Source organism: Callionymus lyra, chromosome 8 (genome assembly GCF_982586985.1).
Source record: "Callionymus lyra chromosome 8, fCalLyr1.hap1.1, whole genome shotgun sequence".
NCBI lineage: Eukaryota > Metazoa > Chordata > Actinopteri > Syngnathiformes > Callionymidae > Callionymus > Callionymus lyra.
In genome coordinates, this window is record NC_141825.1 from 23258412 (window position 1) to 23281551 (window position 23140).

Consider the following 23140-nt stretch of genomic DNA (forward strand, 5'->3'; position numbering starts at 1 on the left):
TTTTTAAATATTTTAATACATAATAACACACATATTGTACTATCAACTTACAATTAACTGGTTAACTCATCGACAGTGTTTTATTTTGATTATTATTTGGCAGTTATTTTCCAGACACCCTGATGCACATGCGTCTACTTCACCAGTGGGGGGCGCTATGACCAGTCACAGAGAAAGACCAACTGGTGTGTTCTTGGCTGCAAATGTTGTGTGTCTGTGAGCAGGAAAGGTGTGTTTTACACACAAACTAGTCCTTTTCTTTACTTATTTATTTACGAATCTAAACGTATCGTTCCGGGTTCGCGTCGTTCCTGCGGGGCTGTGCCGCCCGCCAACCAATCACAAGCGAGCTGGAGTCATGTGACACGCCCTCTAGGCCCCGCCCCCTCCAGAATGTAAAATCCGCGCGACCGTCATCTTCGATTCATTCTGACTCCGCTGCTCAAACAACGACTCCTGCGACTTTCTTCTGCGAGATCCTGCGTCTTCTCCACCCTCTCACCTCGATAAATAAAAAAGAAACATCCCTGAATAACTGACTCGAATATTCCCCTAGAGAAGCGACTGAAACATCGAATAGCGGACCTGCTACGTCACACTTCTCTCCAGCCATCCTCGAACCAGAACTTGAACCAGAAACCATTAAAAAAAAAAGAAACCATGAAAACCAAATTCATCAACGGAGTCTCTTCTTCCCCGACCCTGTCGCTGGGTCTCCTGGTGACCGAGAACGCGCTCCACGTCCAGCCAGACGTCCAAGACGAGTGCAAGGAGCTGCTGGTCCGCCACGAGCTGGTGGAGCCCGAGACCCGCAGAGAGGCGTTCCTGTGGTGCCGGGAGTTCCTGCACGGGTGCTGGAAGACCCTGGACGAGGAGGACTTCCACATCACCATCATCAGGTGCTCGACGGCGAACCCGGATTTTGAAGTCTTTTATCTCGGTCTCTGTGTTGCTAGCTTGAAACCGTTAGCCGCGGACGTTACTCGGAGAATAAAGAGTTAAAAAACGAGTATATATAACGTGTAGTTGACGTGGATGTATTAATAAAAATGAGATGTTGAATTTGATGTAGTTTCAAGAGGTTCTAGACCCGCCTTTTGAGAAGCTAAGACATCCGAGACTCGGAGTAGAACTTGAAGGTGTGGTAGCACTTTTGTGACGTACAAGCCTTTCAGAAGAAAATACTTTAAATGCATCTTCTTCTCCTATTTGGAAACACTTGTAAATAACCTGTTATATATTGCATTATTTTAGTGAATAGTTTGACAAAAAATGCATCTTCTTCTCCTATCGGAAACACTTGTAAATAAGCAGTTATCAGTTTTATCTTGATCTTTAAAGTATATACTTTATTGAATATTGTTTCGATTGTTTAAGCGCTTTGTGACCCTGGTCTGGAAAAGCGCTATACAAATAAAAATTACATACTTACTTGCTCATATATTGCATTTTTAGTGAATAGTTTGATAAAAATATCATACATTATGAGTTCAACCTACAGAATTTTAAGCCATAAGCACAACATTGAAAAGTAAATTTGACCATTTAATGGTTCACTTTCACTTTCAATATTACCTCTTTATTTTTATCTCAACATGAGGATGATGCATTATTTCAGCTGATATTTATTGTCGAATGTTTACGCCGGTGTCACTCTTTATTGTTTCCTTTGATGACATGTGTGCGTCTATACAGAGCCTCTTTGTTAAGGTTGTGGCTCCTCGTGTCCATTTCGCACAAAACCTTCTTAAACTGATTCTTTGTTTGCAGAACAAAGAATCGACAAATTAATGTAACGTAACACTAATTCGGCTCCTGAGACTAACCGCCCTCGTGGCCGCCTTCAGGATCGATGAATCCGCGTCTTATCCTGCGTGTTGTTTCCATTTTGTCGGACTAACTGGAGCGTCTCGTCCCGCAGGGGTGGTCTGAGCAACAAGCTCTTCCTGTGCAGCCTCCCCGACGGCCTGGACTCGGTCGGGGACGAGCCGCGGAATGTGTTGCTGCGCCTCTACGGTGCCATCCTCCAGGTGGGTGCCCTGCGCCACTCTCTTCTGTCAATCATATCATTGTTGTGTCTGAGAGTACAAAGAGTTGCCAAGTACGGATGAGTGAATGGTCCCGTTTGTAGTCCCCGGACGGAGCCTGACCAATGACCGAGTTTTGAGACGTGAACTTTGTTATTCCAGTGTTTACGTTTAGATCAAGTTAGTTGTCGATTTGAAATAACAAACATAGTGATATAGTTCGTATTTATCTTAACGCAAATGATGGCATTGCTTCATCAGAAAATAGGAAATGTTGACCAATAGATTCATGTCAATGACTTATAAATATGTGTTAGTGTTAAACATAAAATAAGGAACCTTCCTATAAGAATAAAACTTATGTTGAAGTAAAGACATTTATTTTGAAAGGATGACTAACACGACAATAAGATAAATCATGAATTAGGATTATACTTCATGTTACTGAAAGTTCCGCCTTACATTGCTTAAATATTTTGGCCCCTTGATGTTGATAAGTTTGTCGCCTCAGTTGTAATGTATTAATGATAAACATAGATACAGTCACTTCAGTTGTAACTAAATTACTTGGGTTATTGACATAATAACTTTGACTTAAAGCCAATGTAGATCAAGTGCTAATATAAGTCACGCCCTTTCTTCTTAAGGGCTAATAAAACCTAGTATAATTCGTGTAGTGTCATGACTTTCCGTTGTATTTCCTGTAAAGTGTGAAGCCAACGACAAATTCCAATTAATGTTAAATATTTCAAGTTGTAAAACAGTGCAAATGTAGCTAATGCGCTAATGTAAATCAAATGTTTCTGTACTCTTGAGTACGTCAGAAGATATCCAAAGAAGTCAGTATTGGTCCGGCTCTAGTTTACTCAGAATTTAGCTGCTTTGCTGCTGCCAGACACACACAAGTGACACCCGAAAACTCCCAAGATGAACAAAAAAAAGGCCCGAAATGACCCAGAGAAAACAAAGTAAGACGAATTTTGTTAACTTGGTGCGTGTCTGCAGACTAAATGCTTATATTAGCGTGTGTGCTTGCATGTTTCATGTTAGGCCCCCACATGTTTACGTACGAGTGTGAGTGCGCGTGTTAGCCATTGTTGTACATAGTGATGTACCCCCATGGCTGTACATGCATGTGTTCTTTGCCGTAGGCTACCCAAAGGAGCGTGCCTGTGGCACTTTTGTTCCCATGTGAACCCACCAAAAAACACGGTACAGTATGAGATCTCTGAAATCTCAGACTAATACAAAGACGTAACACTATCGTTTAAAAGCTTCCAGTTTTTCTGGGCTGGAAATGTCTGACTGGACGTTTAAAAAAAACAAGTCAAAGTGTCGATCTTCCTGCCGAGTCATTTAGTTTCATTGATAATCAGCCGACGTTTACAAAGGCAATCAGTTTGTTTGTCCTATTTTGTTGCTTCACTCGTTTCTCAAACACACACTTATTTGGTATAGGTGTTGACAAAAGCCGACCAGAGAAGATACACAACTTTTCTTATCTTTGTTCCGATGACGTGGACCTACCGTTTTAAAGCGATGACTATTCTGGGACCGACACGCGTCGCAGTATTGAACGTTCTTAGATAAGTCGTTAGTCATGGTCACACGCTTTAAACTTTTATGATGTTTAGTTAGTTCAACCGGGTCAACCAGCAAGTCCTCTTGATATCCTATGGGCTCGAGTTTGTGGGACACGGTTAGTGCGTTTTTGCCTAAGCAGGCGTTACACATCAACGATAATTCAAGATTCTAACTCGCCACTGTGGTGGAGACCAAACCTGTTTAAAACGTTGGATCTAAAAGTAAACAAACTACTAAATAGGCTTTCAGACAAATTAGCATCTTGCAACCTTCCCTCTGACATTCTTCTGACTTTAGACCCCCAAGCATATTAAACTACTTTATTAGATTAACTTGATAGATGGCAGGAAATCAGTCTCTTTTTGTAGGAAACAAACGACCCCCAAGTTGCATTTAATCTACATGCACCTCAAGACCTCAAGACATTTTTCTTGGGTGACCTTAATGGTCCCTTTCCTGTTTTGTTTGTTACATTGAGGACGATTGGCAGCAAATGTGCCTTTAGTAAGATTATTTATTTCAGAATAAACCCAGTTCTTGAGACATTAATCTTATCCTGTAGAACGACAACAGATTAGCTAATTTCAATCCGAAGATTTAAAATATTCAAACATCGTTTGACCATAAAATGTTTCCGTCAGCCGTCGCCCCGACATAAGAGGATCGAGGATAGTTCCGCTCGAAATAAAAGCCTGCTCTGGCGTCCGTCCCGAAGAGGCCTTCATTAAGAATTAACCGACGCGTGCCTCGTGTGCAGGAAGGCAGTAATATTTTATTGCGGCGAAGCGCAAGCGCTCCGTCCTTCACCAAGGTAACCTCGGCCCGGGAGCCGCTCGCCTCAGGAATTAGGCCGTCTAATCAAAAAGCTAATATGATTAAGGAAGTCAGATGTCGCGATGACGACGACTGATCAAACAAAAAACCCTGCTGGTTTCTGGGCAGCAGGGCTATGTTGATAAAGGACATAAACCTCAGTAATCGACGTTGCATAACATACTTTGGTAAATAGGAGCGACTGTATAACCCGCGGACACATCTGTGCCTTTGGCATCATTAGTCTGAGACTCCAATCGTCACGACCCAAAAGCACTGGTGGGGTTGAACTCGTACTGTGACCTGAGGGGGGCATGCTGTGTTTGCTCAGCGGAACCGCCTGACCCCGTACTCATAGATGGCTGTTTCCTTTTTCTTTTTCTGCCAGATGTCCTGCAATAAAGGAGAGTCGCAACAATCGAACAAAGAAAATCACTTTCAGGTGAGTGAGCGATGGTCTCTTGTTTTAAGACCCTCTTAGTGTGGTGTAAAGAAAAATAAATAGTTTTCGTCCCAAATCGACTGGGAAGTGCCTTTTATCTGTTCAATGCAAAGGTCACTCTGCTGGTTCTCCTCCAAGTTGACATGTTGTTTTTTTTTGTCTCGGCACTATTCTCACCGTCCATTGGCTTTTGTTGTTGCGTATCTAAACATAGGTGGAATATATTCTGTCAACACAGTCGACCTTCTCTTACTTTACTGTACATTATTTTATTGTTTATGTTTTAGGTCAGTGGAACCACAAATACTTAAGAGTGGGTGGATTTAAAAATGGCACCGCTGTGTGAAATAATCGAATGATGAGTCACTCCCAATGTTGTGACAGCAACTAGACAAGACAACAGAGTAGTGTTCATTCGGAAACTGCTGCTGAGCTCATGGAAAATATGAACAAAAACATTGGACGCCTCTTTCATTATAATGGATGGATGGAGCAAACGAGGACGACATGGTACCTCGAGAAAACTGTTGATAACCCCGACACACAGTCAAGCAAAAGTTTTTTAGTTCATTTAATTTACCAGAATAAAAGCAAAGTTAGACTTGGTCGTACAAGTAACTTTCCAGGCGGCGCTGGTGGGTGCAAACTCAAGTTTGAACGCACCAACGTCAATGGAAAGTTTTTTAATTCCTATGTACAACACCTTTGTCATTTTTGTGAGGCAGCAATACTATTGATGACAATTTTCAAATACTTTTGCAATGTTAAGTAAACGTAAAACCATATTTTAGTCACAGTATGGACAACACTTACAAGAACATGTGTTACAGCGTCGAGATGGTTAACAATAGAGTCCCTTTTTGTCAGTGGAAAATGTGGCACCGACAACTGAGAAATTCTCTTCAACTTCTCTTCTTTCTCAGGTTTCTGTTGGTGGGGGAGGGGAGGCTTCATTCTGTGCCTCCTGCTTCCCTTTCTCTCAGCATTACTTGAAAGTATTTGAACGTGCGGCTCTTTAAAGTCCACCCTCGACACAATGTTGTTTCTCAAATTGAGATTTCACTCGATATAAATCAAGTGGATAAAGTACAAAGAGAAGTCAAGGGTGACTAAGTCTGCAGTTGCTCAAATCTACCCGCATGTCTTTCTACTTCCTCATAGCATACCAGCAAAAAACCTCTTGTCAGCAAACAAAACGTTGGCCATTATTGACTCAGAAACTGAAACCCTATGGCGGGATCCCTCCATACTTGGAGATCCACATCAGATCATAGATGGATTACTACATGCACGTTTCAAACTAGCTTTGCTTCTTTAAAGTTCTTAACTAGCTAGTAAACCTTATGTGAAAGTCATAAGTCATTACAGAAGCCAGCATCACGGTAGCAACAGGAATGTCCAATTTCAGACCAGTTCAATCTGCATGTTGACAGGTTTTAACTTCTGGAAAACCGATCCTTTTCTGAAATAGGTTGAGGACTGGTTGAACAATGGCGTTGCCGTCACTACTTGTGACACTTGATGGAACATGTAGGTTTAAATCAAGAGCATTTCGGCTCAGTGTCATAATCACCACGATCAGTACGGATCATACTTGTTGCTTTGATTAAACCTAATTCCATATATTATCTCAAGTCTTTCCACAATCCAAGTACATGGCCATTCATGACGGTTCAATCATCAACCGTGTTGTTGCTAGCTAGGGCTTGGTATCGATCGGAAACTTTATATTAATACGCCTTCAATTCGATACCGGTTCCTAGACAATTCTTTTTTCTGTACCAATTTTATGAACACATTTCTACCAAAACATGACGTATGCATAGAACAAATCTTGAATTACATTTTTCAGTACAAGCTGTTTTTCCTATTAAAAAATATATAAATAACAAATAATATCTAGTGGGAAAAGATCACTTTCTTACAAGTGACGGATCAATCTCATGTTCACTGCCCTTATCACTTAATAGATTTTCTTCAAAGATATTCATACATTCATCAAGTTTCATAACAGATGGGAACTGATAGACAAAGAGAATTCTAACATGCTCTAGTAGAAGAACTCACATTTCCCCGATCATTAAAACTCTTCACTGGCTGCCAGTTTCTTTCAGGATCAACTTTAAAATTCTGGTTCTTACTTTCAGATCTATTCATGGTCAGGCCTTTTACAGTATATATTTTAACTGTGTATTGCTTTTGTAGTGAAAGCGCTTTGTGACCCTGGTCTCGATAAGCGCTTTACAAATAACCTTTACTTACTTACTTACAAAGCATGTCACGATACTCGTTTTCACTCGGTACAACTAAAGAACCGAAGTTTGATACAGAGTCCTAGACCTAGCTATCGATCACATCTACGCTCCACATTAGATTTAAATTAGATATACTCCATGTGTAGAAATTATTTTACATTCTCCGATGTCATCACTCCATCGAACCAGGACGTGAACCTGTTTTTTCTCCGCTGCGGGCACAAATAGGAAACGGATCAGCTGTTTGGTGATGAATCACAGGGAGAACATTTTGTTCAGCCATCTTCCTCATCCTCACGTTGACCTCAAAATTCTTCCACTCCATATCATGGCGGATCACATGCTTTGACTCATATTAGCGAGGGTGAATCACCCCATGTGACAGAGGTGAGGTCATCTCTGTTATCTGTTGTCACTTCCAGCTCGACTGGAAATCCAAAAGGGACTCTCCACGAAACCAGGGCGGCCGGAGATTGTGTCTGCTACTGATCCTAATTGGATTCATTAGAAGACCCTAATCCCGAGTTCAGACGGTGCCGTCGGATGCTTTACGTACATCGTGACTCATGGGGTCATATGATTCATTACACCTGCGTCTTCACTGCGGGTGAACAGTTGGTAATCTTTATAGTTTTGGGGATTATCGACATACTTTTGTGAACTGATAACAACGGATGTTGCATCATTTTCTGTCTGGATCGCCATGTGGCGGCGCTGATAAGACAACAGTCGTGTACTCGGAGCCAAGTCCAGGTTATATCCGGTGATATCTGGGTGGCTTTTCACCCCTCGGTTCTGTGGTCCAATCCCAGTCCACTGAACCTCCACTGAAGATGTTTATAGTTGGATGACACCTCCATTCATTTTCAAATAACCCGTAGTAAATAGTAGTTGAGATTAATGACCGACCGAGCCAAAGCGCTGATTCGACAGGGTTGTCGAAACAATGATCGTCAAGCGTTTTGTTATCGTAGCGGTACTTCTTTCCTTTTTCGCGTCCCGGATGCCTGCGCTTCCTGTTAGGAAACCAGCAAGGAAGGGGCGGGTGTAGAAGTGCAAGAGTGCGGACAAGTGATTTCGAAAAACCCTCTACGCCATCCAGGCCGAGACAGTTGGAAGGGTTAATGATTGATTATTTGCGGGGCTGAATTCCTGAAGTCGGAGCCAAACCAAACAGCTGCTTTGATGACCCCGGCCTTCAAATGAGGTCATAGGAGAGTGTCCAAGGATTGTTGGTCCGTTGGAATGTTACCGGTCCCTCTGCATACACATGGCTTATATAATAAGAGTAATGGAAAGTTCTTTACGGTGCTTTAAGCCACACAGTCGATAATTCGTCATCTGGGTCGCAAATCCTACTTTTATGTAAGAAAACTGATCCACCCTTCATAGATGAGATTCTCCTGAAGCGGGGGTTGGAAATATGGGTCGGCGCCTCCACCTGGTCAACATGTGTTCCAGTTTGTCCGCCAGTAGACGAGTCTATAGTATGTATTCTCCATGGCAGCTGTTGCGTAACAGAAATACTCGTCGGAACGAAGCGGATTGTGCCCGACACCGCAGTGGAGGTCTTCAATAATTCAAGCGCGACTCCCTCCTCGTCCAGTTTTAATGGTATGCAGCGCAGACAAAGGTTGAAGGAAGTCTGTGGGCTCGGCTGGATGTTTCCGCAGTAGTTTGTTGGCATTTTTTAAACCGAACAAGGCTCGTAGAGATTAGAACCTCTCGCTGTAGCTCCACATATGTTCGATTAATGTCTTGACAATATATCTTTAGGAACAGGATGGATATACAGGGTGTCCTTGGAGTCGCTCTTAACAGCTAACACGGTTTACTAAATTAAATGATGCTTCAATTATCAAGCTTCAAATGAACGTTTTTTATCTTTCTTCATCATTGAAGATGAAGCTCTGAGATGAAAAACTTTGGGTAAAAACTAGTTTCCAGTGAAATGTCAACCTAATGCTAATTTGTTTATAGTTGAAATCTTTTGTCATCATATCACACTGCCTTGCTCGTAGACATCCTTGAGTTCATGGTATGGTTTAGCTTGTTTTCAGTAACTTGTTTGGATAAACCTTTTCCCAGAAAGAACCTTTTTTTTTCCTCTTCTTCTCTCTGACCTCACGTCTTGCTGAGCGACTCGACTCTCAAACCTGGCGACGGCCCAACAGTCTCCCTCCCATACGCCCGGAATTTAATCACTTGGAGAGACGCAGGGTTGTTGATGTTTTGCAGCTCGAACTGAAACCGATTCATAAGGACAAATTGCTTTCGTTCGGCTTCGGCGCGGCAGGTGAAATGCAGAGTCATCAAAAACTTTTTTTCTTTTCTTGAAACGGTTGGAAAAGGTCGAACATGTGAAGTCCCCCCTCCGACTCTCAAAACAAAACGGCTCGTCACGTGTTTTCGACCGGCATGTGAGAAACCCCGGGTCGCGCTGGGACGGCCTCCAAGATAAACTCAAGGCTTCCAACTCGATTCTTAGCTCAGCAGGGCTTTTTAGGTTGAATTCTTCTGAAAAGAATGAAGCTCTTTTAATTCTCCACACCCTAGTCTTGAGCTCCTAAACGTCCTTTTAATGAACTTCCCATCGCGTTTTAAAGCTCTTAATCGTCGATCTCAAGCAGCAAGTTTTTCATATAAGTGTTGTATTTCACATTTATTCACTAATGTCACCAACTGAAAGAAGATGTAAACTATACACAAACTGTGTAACCATTAGCAGATATCTTGAGTATTTAATTTGAACCCAATAAAAAGATAATAATTCAATTAGAATCATGGTTTATTGCTTAGAAAATACATAAAGATGACAATGATTAGATAAAATCTTTTACTTAAGTTAATAGTTATTCATTAATATTAATACTTTTTAAGTTTAAAGCTAATTTCCTGAAAGGCAATGATCAGTATTCTTAAAAAAAAAAAGTATTTATGAAGACAGTTAATCATCGTTAAAAGAGCAAACAATACTATGATAATATAATTCTAAATTTTAAAAAAGTGCTTGCATGATCCCTGGTATGTAACACTGTTGTAAAACATTGATGTCTCGCTGAAGGTCATGTGAGTCTGATGACCTCTGATGCATTTTAGGGGACGGAGGCCATGATCCTGGAGAGTGTGATGTTTGCCATCTTGGCCGAGAGAGAGTTGGGACCTAAACTCTACGGAATTTTCCCACAAGGCCGCCTGGAACAATATGTACCTGTGAGTTACCATCGGATAATTTTTTTTAAAAAACTCCTGTCGCCAATAAAGCCAGTTGACAAGGTTACGCTTGAATGTCACACAGAGCCGTAAACTGGACACCTGTGAGTTGGCCGATCCCAACATTTCGGCCGAGGTGGCGGAGAAAATGGCCCGGTTCCACGGGATGAGAATGCCTTTCAACAAGGAACCCAAATGGCTGTTCGGAACCATGGAGAAGTAAGTTGATCCAAACCCTTGTCCGAACCAGTCCCCTGGGCTGGATTCTTGTTGTCTCCTCAACAAGAGCGATGACCTGCGGTGACCTGTCGGATGCTTGTCAGGATCATCTCATGTTTGTTTTGGGTTCGTGAGGTTTACTTTGTGCTCTGTCCTGGTCTATTTTCTGAAGGCATTCCGTTGACAAACATTTCACAATTACCAGAGAATCTTTCGCGAGAAGACGCGTCGTCTCTAAACGCCTCGTTTTTCCTTTCACCAGGTACTTGAGTCAAGTCATGAGGCTCAACTTCACCAGAGAGTCGCAGCTGCGGCGCTTCAATCGGCTGCTGAGCTACAACCTGGCCCAAGAGATGGACTTCCTGAAGTATGTACACGCCCCCCCCCCCCCACCCCACATGGCTCAGCCCTGTGAAAGTTTCCAGCCCTAGTGTTGCATAACATAATGTACACAATGGTGGCCTATACATGCTCGTGTTTACTGCAGAAATAACAGATTAGTCAGTAAAACCAGAGCATTTACGTCACCACTGGGTTTAACCATACAATCCACGCATCTGTTGCTCATGTACACATGTATGTCCACCATGTCAGAGACAAATATGAGCAGAAATAGTTTCCTCACGTGTTTTTGGAGCCATCTCTGCGCTACGACTGATCTCGACGGGGACGCCTTTAGACATAATTTCTTTCTTGATGGTATCACTTTAAATCTAATCTGGGCTCGGGGGCCCTAAGCATTGCATAATTACTTTACACCCAAGTCTGCGTTAGAGGTTTGCATGCCCTCATAGAACTCGGGTTATATTTCTGGTAACTTCAAATTTCAGACTTTGGATAGTTAAAGTCTGTTAATTAAAAAATAGGGATTCAGTTTTTCTAGTCCTATTCCATAATCTTTTCATACCGTTATTGTTTATTACTGCATTTGTTTGGTTTTATTTTGTCCTTGTAAATTACTCCTGAATATTCTGTTTTCTAAATCTACTGCTGCTCTACCTGTTTTAATGTTGTCATCTCTACAATATTTATCTGCTGGCCAACACTTTTAGCTTGCCGTACGACTAGCGTCTCCTGCTAACTAGATACGTAATATCGTTGGTGCGCGTCTGTGTCTTATCAATGTTGCCTCAGAATCTTTTGTCAGAACCAGACTATAACTGACTGTTGTTCCTTCAGGTGCCTCCTGGACTCGACCCACTCGCCCGTGGTCTTCTGCCACAACGACTGTCAGGAAGGTATGTCCTGTTCATCTTCATCTGCACCTGATTCTTTAGTCTCTTTTTTTAACAATTTAATTTAATTTTCAGGAAACATTTTGCTGCTGAAGGGACGCCAGAGCTCAGACAAGCAGAAGCTGATGCTCATCGACTTCGAGTACAGCAGCTACAACTACAGGTGAGTCACATCCACCTGTTATCGTTACTTCCTGCTAATATTGACATGGATCGTGTCCAGAATGGAAAAGTAAATAACATCTTATTACTGCTAATTAATGTCAATTTAATTAAATTTAATTACTTTTTATGGGAAGTTGGATAGTAAGCAATTCCCCGAAGGAGATCGCCAGAGGGATCAATAAAGTTTATCTATCTATCATAGAAAAGATAAAGACTTATCTTATAAATTAGACGTTTAAAATATAGAACAAGCAAAGGTTGAGGAAAAGAAAGTCAGAGATAAGTTTAGTGATACAAGCGTCTGGTTTATGACGTATTATGGGTTGAGAGAAGCTGCAGAAGGTTCTCTGAACATGCACTTTAACAAAAATGTTTAAAAAACAAACACGAGTGACGACAGTCACTCCATGCCAGCGATGGTGCCCAACACATAAACACATAAACACATAAACACATAAACACAGAGACATGTTTGGTTCCACTGTTAAACTCCTTTTCTTTTTCCACTTCGTCTCCCACTTCAGTCCAGGCTCTGACCTCCACCCTGCCCTTAACACTATTTCTCAGGCCTCGACACATGTGGTTACAAGTTGACTCTAGTTGTCAAGATCAAGTAGTTTGACTTTGAAAGAATTTGGAAGATTTGTGTCGTGAAAAAAAAAAACTCATCGTGAACACAGACCTTCTGTGCCTGGTGTTTTTATTTATTTACATCCGTCTTTTACATCTGTGAACAGAACATTTGTTAGTTTCAAACTATCGCACACTTCACAACAATCACACATTTTATTTTGTTTACTTCATACATGTACAATTGGTTGTTTTTTTTACTACAATAAAATAATGTTCAACTATAATCAAACCATTTTTATCTGAAATCAAACCATTTTCAACTATAATAAAAAACAATTTAACCGAAACGGAACAATTTTCAACTATAATCCAACAATTTTCAACTATAATCCAACAATTTTCAACTGTAATCAAACAATTTTCAACTATAATCCATCAATTTTCAACTATAATCCAACAATTTTCAACTATAATCCAACAATTTTCAACTGTAATCAAACAATTTTCAACTATAATCCAACAATTTTCAACTATAATCCAACAATTTTCAACTATAATCAAACAATTTTCAACTGTAATCAAACAATTTTCAACTATAATCCAACAATTTTCAACTGTAATCAAACAATTTTCAACTATACTCACATTTTCAACTATAATAAAATGATTTTCAACTATAATCAAACCATTTCTATCTGAAATCAAACCATTTTCAACTATAATAAAAACCAATTTAACCGAAACAGAACAATTTTCAACTATAATCAAACAATTTTCAACTATAATCAAACAATTTTCAACTATACTCACATTTTCAACTATAATAAAATGATTTTCAACTATAACCAAACAATTTTCCACTATAATAAAAAAAAAACTCAACTGAAACGGAAACATTTTCAGCTATAATCCAACCATTTTTAACTGAAGTCGAACTGTTTAATAATTTGTGTCACAATATATCAACAGTCAGGTTCATTTGTGTGTTTAAATGAGTGTTTCAAGCCCTTGTGGTCAACAAAAGGCAACTTGGACAGTTGGATTTAATCCCTGTGCCGTGTGTGGTCATACGATCTAAATGTCCTGTGAGTCTAAAACTCATCTATGGATCAAATCAAGTAACTCTTGCAATCTAAACAAAGAACATTGTGTCGTACGTTCCACATAGGCTTGAATCTTCTTTGTGAAGAACCGGTGAATCAATAAACGGTTGTGTGTCCGTCCATGTTTCTGCGCCTGAGGGAAGGAAAACATAACCGAAGCGATCAACATCCGGGTTAGGAAAGATAAGAAAGACAAACACACACACACACACAAAAATCCATAAAGTGATCGACTCCTCTACAAACACACCGGTCAGCACCACATTCAACACAAACCCTTGATGTCGTCGACTCGACGAACATCTCATGAACAACAAATGAAGTAGTTCCTCGTACTTCAGGTACTGAAGGAAGGAGATACACAAACAAAAGTGGACGCTAAGTCTCCGTATTGTGTAGTAATAAGCGAAATAGTCCTGCAGCAAAAAAGCGACGCATCCCTTCATCAATCCCCTCTTCCTCCAGCCACAACTCGAGGCCCCCCCCTCCTCCCCGATGTTGAACCATCCCGAGCTGTTATGCAACCAGAAATTGGCAGGCCAATGAGAGGGGGTCGGGGGTGTGGGGGGGGGGCACTCACAGACCCGTCAGTGTTCCTGCAGGAGATAACGGAGCAATGTTTGGCCTGACAACGACCAGAGTGTGTGGCTCGTTGTGTTGAGGCTCCACAGAGCTTCCCTTATAGGAAGTGTAATGTTAATGTGGTCGCTTCCAATAAGCCCCGCCCCCCTCGCTGCAAGGCCCCTTTAAGATAAGACCACGTGGGCCTGCGTGCACATGTCGGCACATGTGGAGTCCTGGACGACATGGACGAACACGCCCACGGACAGGCGAGGATGCTGGTTGTCGGGGAAGATGAATGAAGTTTCCATAAAATAATATCAATATTAGTCCCTCAAAGGCCCAGAATCATAAGCTTCAGAAAGGAGAGATTTTTTTAACCGATATTTAACCTTTATTTAAATCTTGAGTCTTGTCTGAATGTGTAGTTTCATTCTTGGAGGCTAAAGTGGATTAAAAGTCGCAACATATGCTAAATTTAACCAAAATTCAATCCTTTTTTATTTATTTTTTAAACCTTTGAATCACATTTTTATATTATAATTCTTTAATGGCTTATATTTCAATAGAGTAAATGTAACAACGATCTTTAATAAACATTGAACATTCTAATATTCAAAAGGTTTTTTTTAATGTTTGTGTAGTAATTAAACATCGGAAAGCTGGATGATAGCAGTCGTTACATCCTCCAATAAAATCCTGCTGACTGAGGACGAGAGGATACAGTGACTACAGCAGCTTTTAAAAAGCTGATGTTTGGACATATTTTGGTTTGAAAACAAATGAAATCAGTTACGACTTCGTCAAGAGTCATGTGGTCTGTAAATACTACAACACCAGAGTCAAGTACTGGACAATACTACACCTAAATACTTGTTACTACACTATCACAACACCAGAGTCAAGTACTGGACAATACTACACATATATCCATGTTACTACACTATCACAACACCAGAGTCAAGTACTGGACAATACTACACATATATCCATGTTACTACACTTCCACAACACCAGAGTCAAGTACTGGACAATACTACACATATATACTTGTTACTACACTATCACAACACCAGAGTCAAGTACTCGACAATACTACACATATATACTTGTTACTACACTATCACAACACCAGAGTCAAGTACTGGACAATACTACACATATATACTTGTTACTACACTATCACAACACCAGGGTCAAGTACTCGACAATACTACACATATATACTTGTTACTACACTATCACAACACCAGAGTCAAGTACTGGACAATACTACACATATATACTTGTTACTAAACTATCACAACACCAGAGTCAAGTACTCGAAAATACTACACATATATACTTGCTACTACAGTATCACAACACCAGAGTCAAGTACTGGACAATACTACACATATATACTTGCTACTACAGTATCACAACACCAGAGTCAAGTACTCGACAATACTACACATATATACTTATTACTACAGTATCACAACACCAGAGTCAATTACTGGACAATACTACACATATATACTTGTTACTACAGTATCAGAACACCAGAGTCAAGTACTGGACAATACTACACATATATACTTTTTACTACAGTATCACAACACCAGAGTCAAGTACTCGACAATACTTCACATATATACTTGTACCTTCAGTATTACTATTCATCGTATTGTTGCCTGTGTATTGTAAAAATATGGTTTTGTCATCTACACACATCATTTATGATCAAGTATTTTCTCGCATCTTTCAGGGGGTTCGACGTCGGTAACCATTTCTGCGAGTGGATGTACGACTACACCTGTGAGGAGTTCCCCTACTTCAAGGTCAACCCCAGAGGCTACCCTAGCAAAGCCCAACAGGTGAGTGTGTAGCAGCGGGAGAGTGTTTTCAATCTTCATCTGTAACACTCTGTTCTTGTGTTCTCTCCTATCAGCTGCACTTCATCGACCGCTACCTGCGTGAGGCCGACCAGGGCTTCGAGAACCTGTGCAAGGAGGAGCAGACGAGGGTGAAGGAGCAGATGTACGTGGAGGTCAACAGGTACGGAGCTGATTCTTCTTCTTGTTGATAGATTAGAGCCGAAGATAAGTTCAGTGAAGCGTTTGTCCAGGAGAGGTTTACAATCAGGAGGAAGTGAAAAGCCGACACTTTGAATCTCCATCAGTGCTTCATAGAGATAAAGAACTGACGATAAGAACATCTGTCGTCATGATACTGTATATAAAATGTATGTACAATTCTTACATTTTCCTTTAATTCTATATTTTTACATCAACATAAAATAAATGTATTTAACAAAGTAACATAAGGTTTATTTAAGTATATATTTGTATACAATATTACTCCAGGATCACAACATGACCATTGAGTTTTCGTTGTTATTGAAACCACATGTTCATTTTGCTGTTTTAATACTTTATTTAGTTTTTTGGCCACATATAGATTTCTGGAGCTTGTTCACTCGACTCTTCTGCCACTTGCACAGAGCAACACAACACATAACAAAAGTGTTGGCAATTTAAACTAAAATGAATTGTGAAAGTTACTGATCCTGACTTCATTATTCTTCTATAATTAAGAGACAATGATCTGCTTTACATTTTTTTAACATCATGTGACTACAGACAGGAAGTAGAAATGACTGGTTCAGTTCTTGTTATGACTCGAGAACCAGCCAAAGTTTATTATCGTCCTCAACGCTACATAGATGCTACATGCACACCGTGATCTGGAGAAACGATTAAACTATCATTAAAACGATTCCACTCGTAAACCCAAGGTTGATATATTTCCTGGTCTCCTCCTCTCAGGTTCTCCCTGGCGTCCCACTTCTTCTGGGGTCTGTGGTCCATCATCCAGGCTCGACTGTCCACCATCAAGTTCGGGTATCTGGTGAGTCCGAGCCGTAACCTTGACTGTGTCACACGAGGGTCAGGTCAGGCCGTCATGCTCCACAAACACAGGAAGTTTGTTTGTTGACCAGCCCTGAAGGTCACATCCTCAGAAGGTCGCTCGGATCTTCTCATTACTTTTTCCCCTCTATGAAAACAAACATGTGTGTCGTGTGAACTGCAGCAGAAACTTCTCCCCTGACGGCGGACTTGACCTTCTGGAGTCTCTCTCGATGCCCTCGAGCCTCGAGTTGAACATTTCAAATGTTGAAACTTTGAATTTTGTTATTGAAATGTTTTTTTTTAACAATTTAACAACACGTTTAATTCAATAACTTTGGTTTAGAAAGGTGGAATTTGTTAAGTTTTTAAATCATTTAATAAAAAGTTAATCGCATAGTTTGGCAATATTAAATGAATTTTAATTTACTTTAATTAACTATTGAAATCAGAATATCAATGTATTTTTATTTTTACACAGAGTTTGGTATTTTTATTACAAAAGGAAAAAATGAAATGTATAAATTTTATAATTTTTCGTTTGTAGCCTTTTAAATTCAATGTAAAAATGTTTCACTATTATTGCATTTAATTGAATTTAAAAGGCTATAAATTACAATATGATGAAATTTGAAACTTTATTTTTTTTATTACTGGAATAAGAATATCAAACTCTGTGTAAAAACAAAAATAAATACAAATGTTTTAAACTTGAAAATACTACACATATATATCTTTGTTACTACACTATCACAACACCAGAGTCAAGTACTGGACAATACTACACATATTTACTTGTTACTACACTATCACAACACCAGAGTCAAGTACTAGACAATACTACACATATATACTTGTTACTACACTATCACAACACCAGAGTCAAGTACTGGACAATACTACACATATATACTTGTTACTACACTATCACAACACCAGAGTCAAGTACTGGACAATACTACACATATATACTTGTTACTACACTATCACAACACCAGAGTCAAGTACTAGACAATACTACACATATATACTTGTTACTACACTATCACAACACCAGAGTCAAGTACTGGACAATACTACACATATATACTTGTTACTACACTATCACAACACCAGAGTCAAGTACTAGACAATACTACACATATATACTTGTTACTACACTATCACAACACCAGAGTCAAGTACTGGACAATACTACACATATATACTTGTTACTACACTATCACAACACCAGAGTCAAGTACTGGACAATACTACACATATATACTTGTTACTACACTATCACAACACCAGAGTCAAGTACTCGACAATACTACACATATATACTTGTTACTACACTATCACAACACCAGAGTCAAGTACTGGACAATACTACACATATATACTTGTTACTACACTATCACAACACCAGAGTCAAGTACTCGACAATACTACACATATATACTTGTTACTACACTATCACAACACCAGAGTCAAGTACTGGACAATACTACACATATATACTTGTTACTACACTATCACAACACCAGAGTCAAGTACTGGACAATACTACACATATATACTTGTTACTACACTATCACAACACGAGAGTCAAGTACTCTACAATACTACACATATATACTTGTTACTACACTATCACAACACCAGAGTTAAGAACTCAACAAAAATTCAACCTTTTCAATATACGTATAATTGTTTGAAGATTGTTTAAAGAAATGTACTAAATTTTCAACATTTATAATTTCAATATTCCGACTGCATTGATAAATTGAAAATCGTGAAAACAAAAAAGCATTTTATAAATCCTTAACCTAATTGAGTTTAACACGGCAGCACACTGATGACATCATCTCTCTCGCAGGAGTACGCCTTGTCCCGGTTCGACGCCTACTTCCAGCAGAAGAAGACGTGGGCCGTCTAGAGGGTGGTGGGATGATCGGGGAAGGACTTCCACGACAGCCCGACCGGCTCAAGGTCACACGGCTCGTACAAAAAAAACACTGCGCTTTACTTAACGCTCGCCGCCTCCCGGAGCCCAAACAACTGCCGGTCACACGGCGGCGAGGGTGTCGACCACGGAGCCTGACCGTGAGGCTTCAAGCGCACACCAACATACGCAGCTCAAAAACAAAAAACTAACATTCGTCGGGCTGCCTCCGCCTCGTCGGGTGCAGCCGGAGAACATCGCATCCATGTTCTGCTCCTTCTGGAACGTGGCTGAATAATGTGAACCGTTTCCTGCTGACATGTCTCGAGTGTACGGACGTCAGTCGCCGCCGCCGCCGCCGAGCGCCCAGAGCTGCCGACGCCTGACGGGTCAAACTATTACTCTTTCAGTGACATTTTTTGTTTTGTCGATTTGTTTCGGACATACCGTGAGTTATTTCGTGTGGTGGCTTTTTGGCTTAAAGGTTGATGTTTTTTTTTTGGAGAGTTTACATAATATTCTCAAGTTTTCACACAAACATTCCCTGTAGGTTTTGATGTTTATCAAAGAGGTCTTTATCAAAGACCTCAGGGCGACTTTAGTTGAGGTCGCGGCCCCCGAGGGTCCATCGGCTGGGTTTCCATGACGGGTCGTCGGGCCGGGCAACGATGCTTTAAACGCGTCTCTGCCAAGGTCGTTTTGAAAAATGGCTGATATGTTATATAACGTAGAAACATGGCTCGTGGTCATGTGACTTTATAAAGGACAGAAAAGGTTGTTTAGTTTAGTTTACATTTAATAAACCTCTCACTCATCAGCCGGTTATCGATGCTAACGCTTGCTAGCATGACTTGGTTTTACCTTTAATAACGACTTTTTCTATTTACAGAAGACGTTCGTAGCAAACGTTGATCCCCATAGTGAACACATTCCACTGTAATAATACTTGTTTAATACTTTAGTTGTGAGTATTTGTACTTGCTGAGTACACACTTATTTTCGCGGATGCTAACCAAGAGCTAACGCTAAAGAACACCTGTCACTATAATAAACGCCAGTGAAGATTAATGTCGACGATAAACATGTTCGACTTCTTTAAAAAAAACTCGGAAAACTTTTCATGAGATCAGTTTGCGGTAACGGTTTATTAGATCTTGTGTAATTCCATCCGTGATGGAAACCCAGCTTGAGAGACGTTGCACGTTGACCAGGCGCCTCCAAAACATTCAAGTTTAAATTTCGTTTTTTTTTATATATTTTCCAACAGAGGGAGTGTCAAAAGATTTTGATTGACACCATCCACTCATTTCCACTCAAAAATGATTGTCGGGGGACAGAAAAAAAGTTGACTTTCAAGATGTAACTATACGAAGATCATCTGGAGCTGATTCTCTCACAGATGCTTCACTCGTCCTCTGAACCTTCACCGTGTATCCTTCAAACTCTCGTCAGTTTACAGAAGACCCCGTGTCCGGTTGTTACCCTCGAAAAAAAACAAACACACAAGTGTGTTTCTATTTCCAGAACTCTTCAGTTCTACCTCACCACGTTAACTGTTACTCCTTCATCCCGACCTTGGACTCAGTACTGACGGCATTCCGGCGATTAGCGGGCGGGATGGGAACGCGGCTCTTGATAAGGCGAACGACCTTCACCGGGCTCTTGAGTCGTCTGGTCGGTGTTTAGAGTCGGAAGCTGCCTGTGATCCAGAGCCGGCGACGCTTCTCACGACTGCCCACACTTTAGGACCAGTAGCTGCTACGGCACCATTTGAAAGAAGAAAAACTGCTAAAAGATGTCTTTTGATGACGAGTGATTTTTATGTCCAAGAGAAACCGTTTTAGTGTCGCACACTCTGAAGAATGTGAAGAAGAATTCTACCATTACGTAACCTATCCACAGTTGAAGGTATAACTGGGCACGTTCCAAATACTTGACCCTGTGAAAGAACTATCTGAAGCTGCTTTTTTTTTTTTTTTGTTTAAATCCAACTCCTAAGTGTTCACGTCGACCCCTGGAATCGTACGCACTCGGCTCGTTCAGCTCGGACCGTCTTCGAACTGATCGACAGAACTCGTGAATTTTTGCCCAAAAGCGTCGAGGAGAACCTCAAAGAAAAAGGCTGAGTCAGCGTCTTTGTCAGGTCGATGAGTCGACTCTTTTTTTTTTTCGTCCTGGACCGCGACCGAGCGCGTTTTCACCGCGTCCGTCGAAGGTCGCGGGGCATTAAGCGCTAGCTAGCTAGCTAGCTAGCTCGTGTTAGCGAACAGACAGAAGATTCGTCCTGGAATCCACCAAATGTGATCTCAAGTGTTCGTCTGTCAAAAGGCACTTTTGATTGTGATTTATTGTGTTTTTGAGTTTTTTATTATTATTATTATCTCTTATTTCGTTTCATATTCATTTTTGTTTAGCGGGAAGTGAGTCTGGAACGTCCAGCCTTGCCTTGGTTGTCATTTTGTTACTAAGAGTCGCGTGTTCTCGTCATGAAATAAGTGCACTTTAGTCCGAATAACAACACTGATGTAGCTCCACGAGGGACTCGTGTTCTCGCTCCTGGAGGATACGGCACATGTACGCCGCCGTGTTCTGACTTGTGGTGACTTTGGCGATCGTGTAATCTGCTCATAAATCCTTCCTTTGTCACGGTTTTCAGATTAACTGAGCGTTGCTGTACATTCCTGCTTTTGCACAAATAAACTTGGAAAACAAAAACCTGTTGTGTTGATTTCTGGCCTCAGAGGCAACATATAGAAAACATACTTATATATGCTTACTTGCTGATTGTTGCCGTCCCAGCTAGTTGGGGTGATAATAAGAGGAAGTCCAGGACAAGTCATTAAAGAACATCCATGTTTGTGGACTGGAGGAGGAAACTAGAGTGACATGAAACTGAAGAACTCAAGATCTACATGTTTTACTTGATTTTCAAACTACAAATAAATGAGTGATGATGGATCAACTTAAAAACACCTACATTTATATATTCAAAAGTTTACTAATAGATAGAATTTCAAGGCATGTACATCTGAATTATACATGAAAGAAAGGTTACATATCAAACACTTAAAAAATTAAATAAAGAATAAAAACTTAATTATTTCAAGGAGTTTTATTGAAGTTTAAAAAAAAACTGAATATTGTCCAGGTGTAAAAATAATCAAAAACACAAAAAACAAATAACACAAAATAAAAACAGTAAATCCATGTGGATTATTGGTCATAAACTTTCAGAAAGTCGCTAAAACTATGGAAATCTTTATGTTATATATTAAATATGCTATAAATTGAATTGAAAATTGACTTTTTACAACTTAAGTGGATCACGAATAACAAAAAAATACTTCTCAACAACGAAATAAGAAAGAACTCAATATCTACATGTTTTACTTGATTTTCAAACTACAAATAATGAGTGATGATGGATCAACTTAAAAACACCTATATTTATATATTTAAAAGTGTATTAATGGATACAATTTCAAGGCATGTACATCTGAATTATACTTGAACGAAAGGTTACATATCTAACACTTAACAAATAAAATAAAGAATAAAAACTTCATTATTTCAAGGAGTTTTATTGGAGTTTAAAAAAAACTGAAGTGCTGGCATATTGTCCAGGTGTAGAAATAAATGAAAAACACAAAAACCAAATAACACAAAATAAAAACAGTAAATCCATGTGGATTATTGGTCATAAACTTTCAGAAAGTCGCTAAAACTATGGAAATCTTTATTTGTTATGCATGAAAATATGCTATAAATTAAATTGAAAATTAGTGGAATTTTCTGGAAAATTCCTGGTAATCTTTTATTTATATTTTACACATTAGAATTTAATTTTCATGGTGGTCTTCTTTCCCTGACCCTGTGGATTTGAACCCCCCCCCCCGCCCCCCCATCTTAAAACCAGACACACATATATGTATTTGATGTGAGAGTCTTAATGTGTGTAAGTAGAAATACAAATACACATGTATTGTCGTAAAAAGTTCACACAACCGTGTACATAAGTATGTTCTGTATAACCTGGAACTGACTGTGATTAGTGTCATCATGTCACAGACATCATCACAGACTTGAGCAAGAGTTTGTCGTCTGGCGCTGCAGGTGCTCCATGTCAGCTTCG

General features: G+C 40.0%; 1 protein-coding gene across 1 annotated transcript; it reads left to right on the forward strand.

The window, feature by feature from the left end:
• The first annotated feature begins 401 nt into the window (after positions 1-401).
• chka (choline kinase alpha) lies at positions 402-21723 on the forward strand. The gene is made up of 12 exons (XM_087797038.1): positions 402-899; positions 1922-2030; positions 4813-4866; positions 10221-10334; positions 10420-10553; positions 10816-10920; positions 11733-11791; positions 11864-11951; positions 15941-16049; positions 16124-16230; positions 17001-17082; positions 18943-21723. The coding sequence occupies exons 1-12, from the start codon at positions 661-663 to the stop codon at positions 19000-19002; spliced, it is 1260 nt and encodes a 419-aa protein (XP_087653164.1). The 5' UTR covers positions 402-660; the 3' UTR covers positions 19003-21723.
• Positions 21724-23140: the final 1417 nt, after the last annotated feature.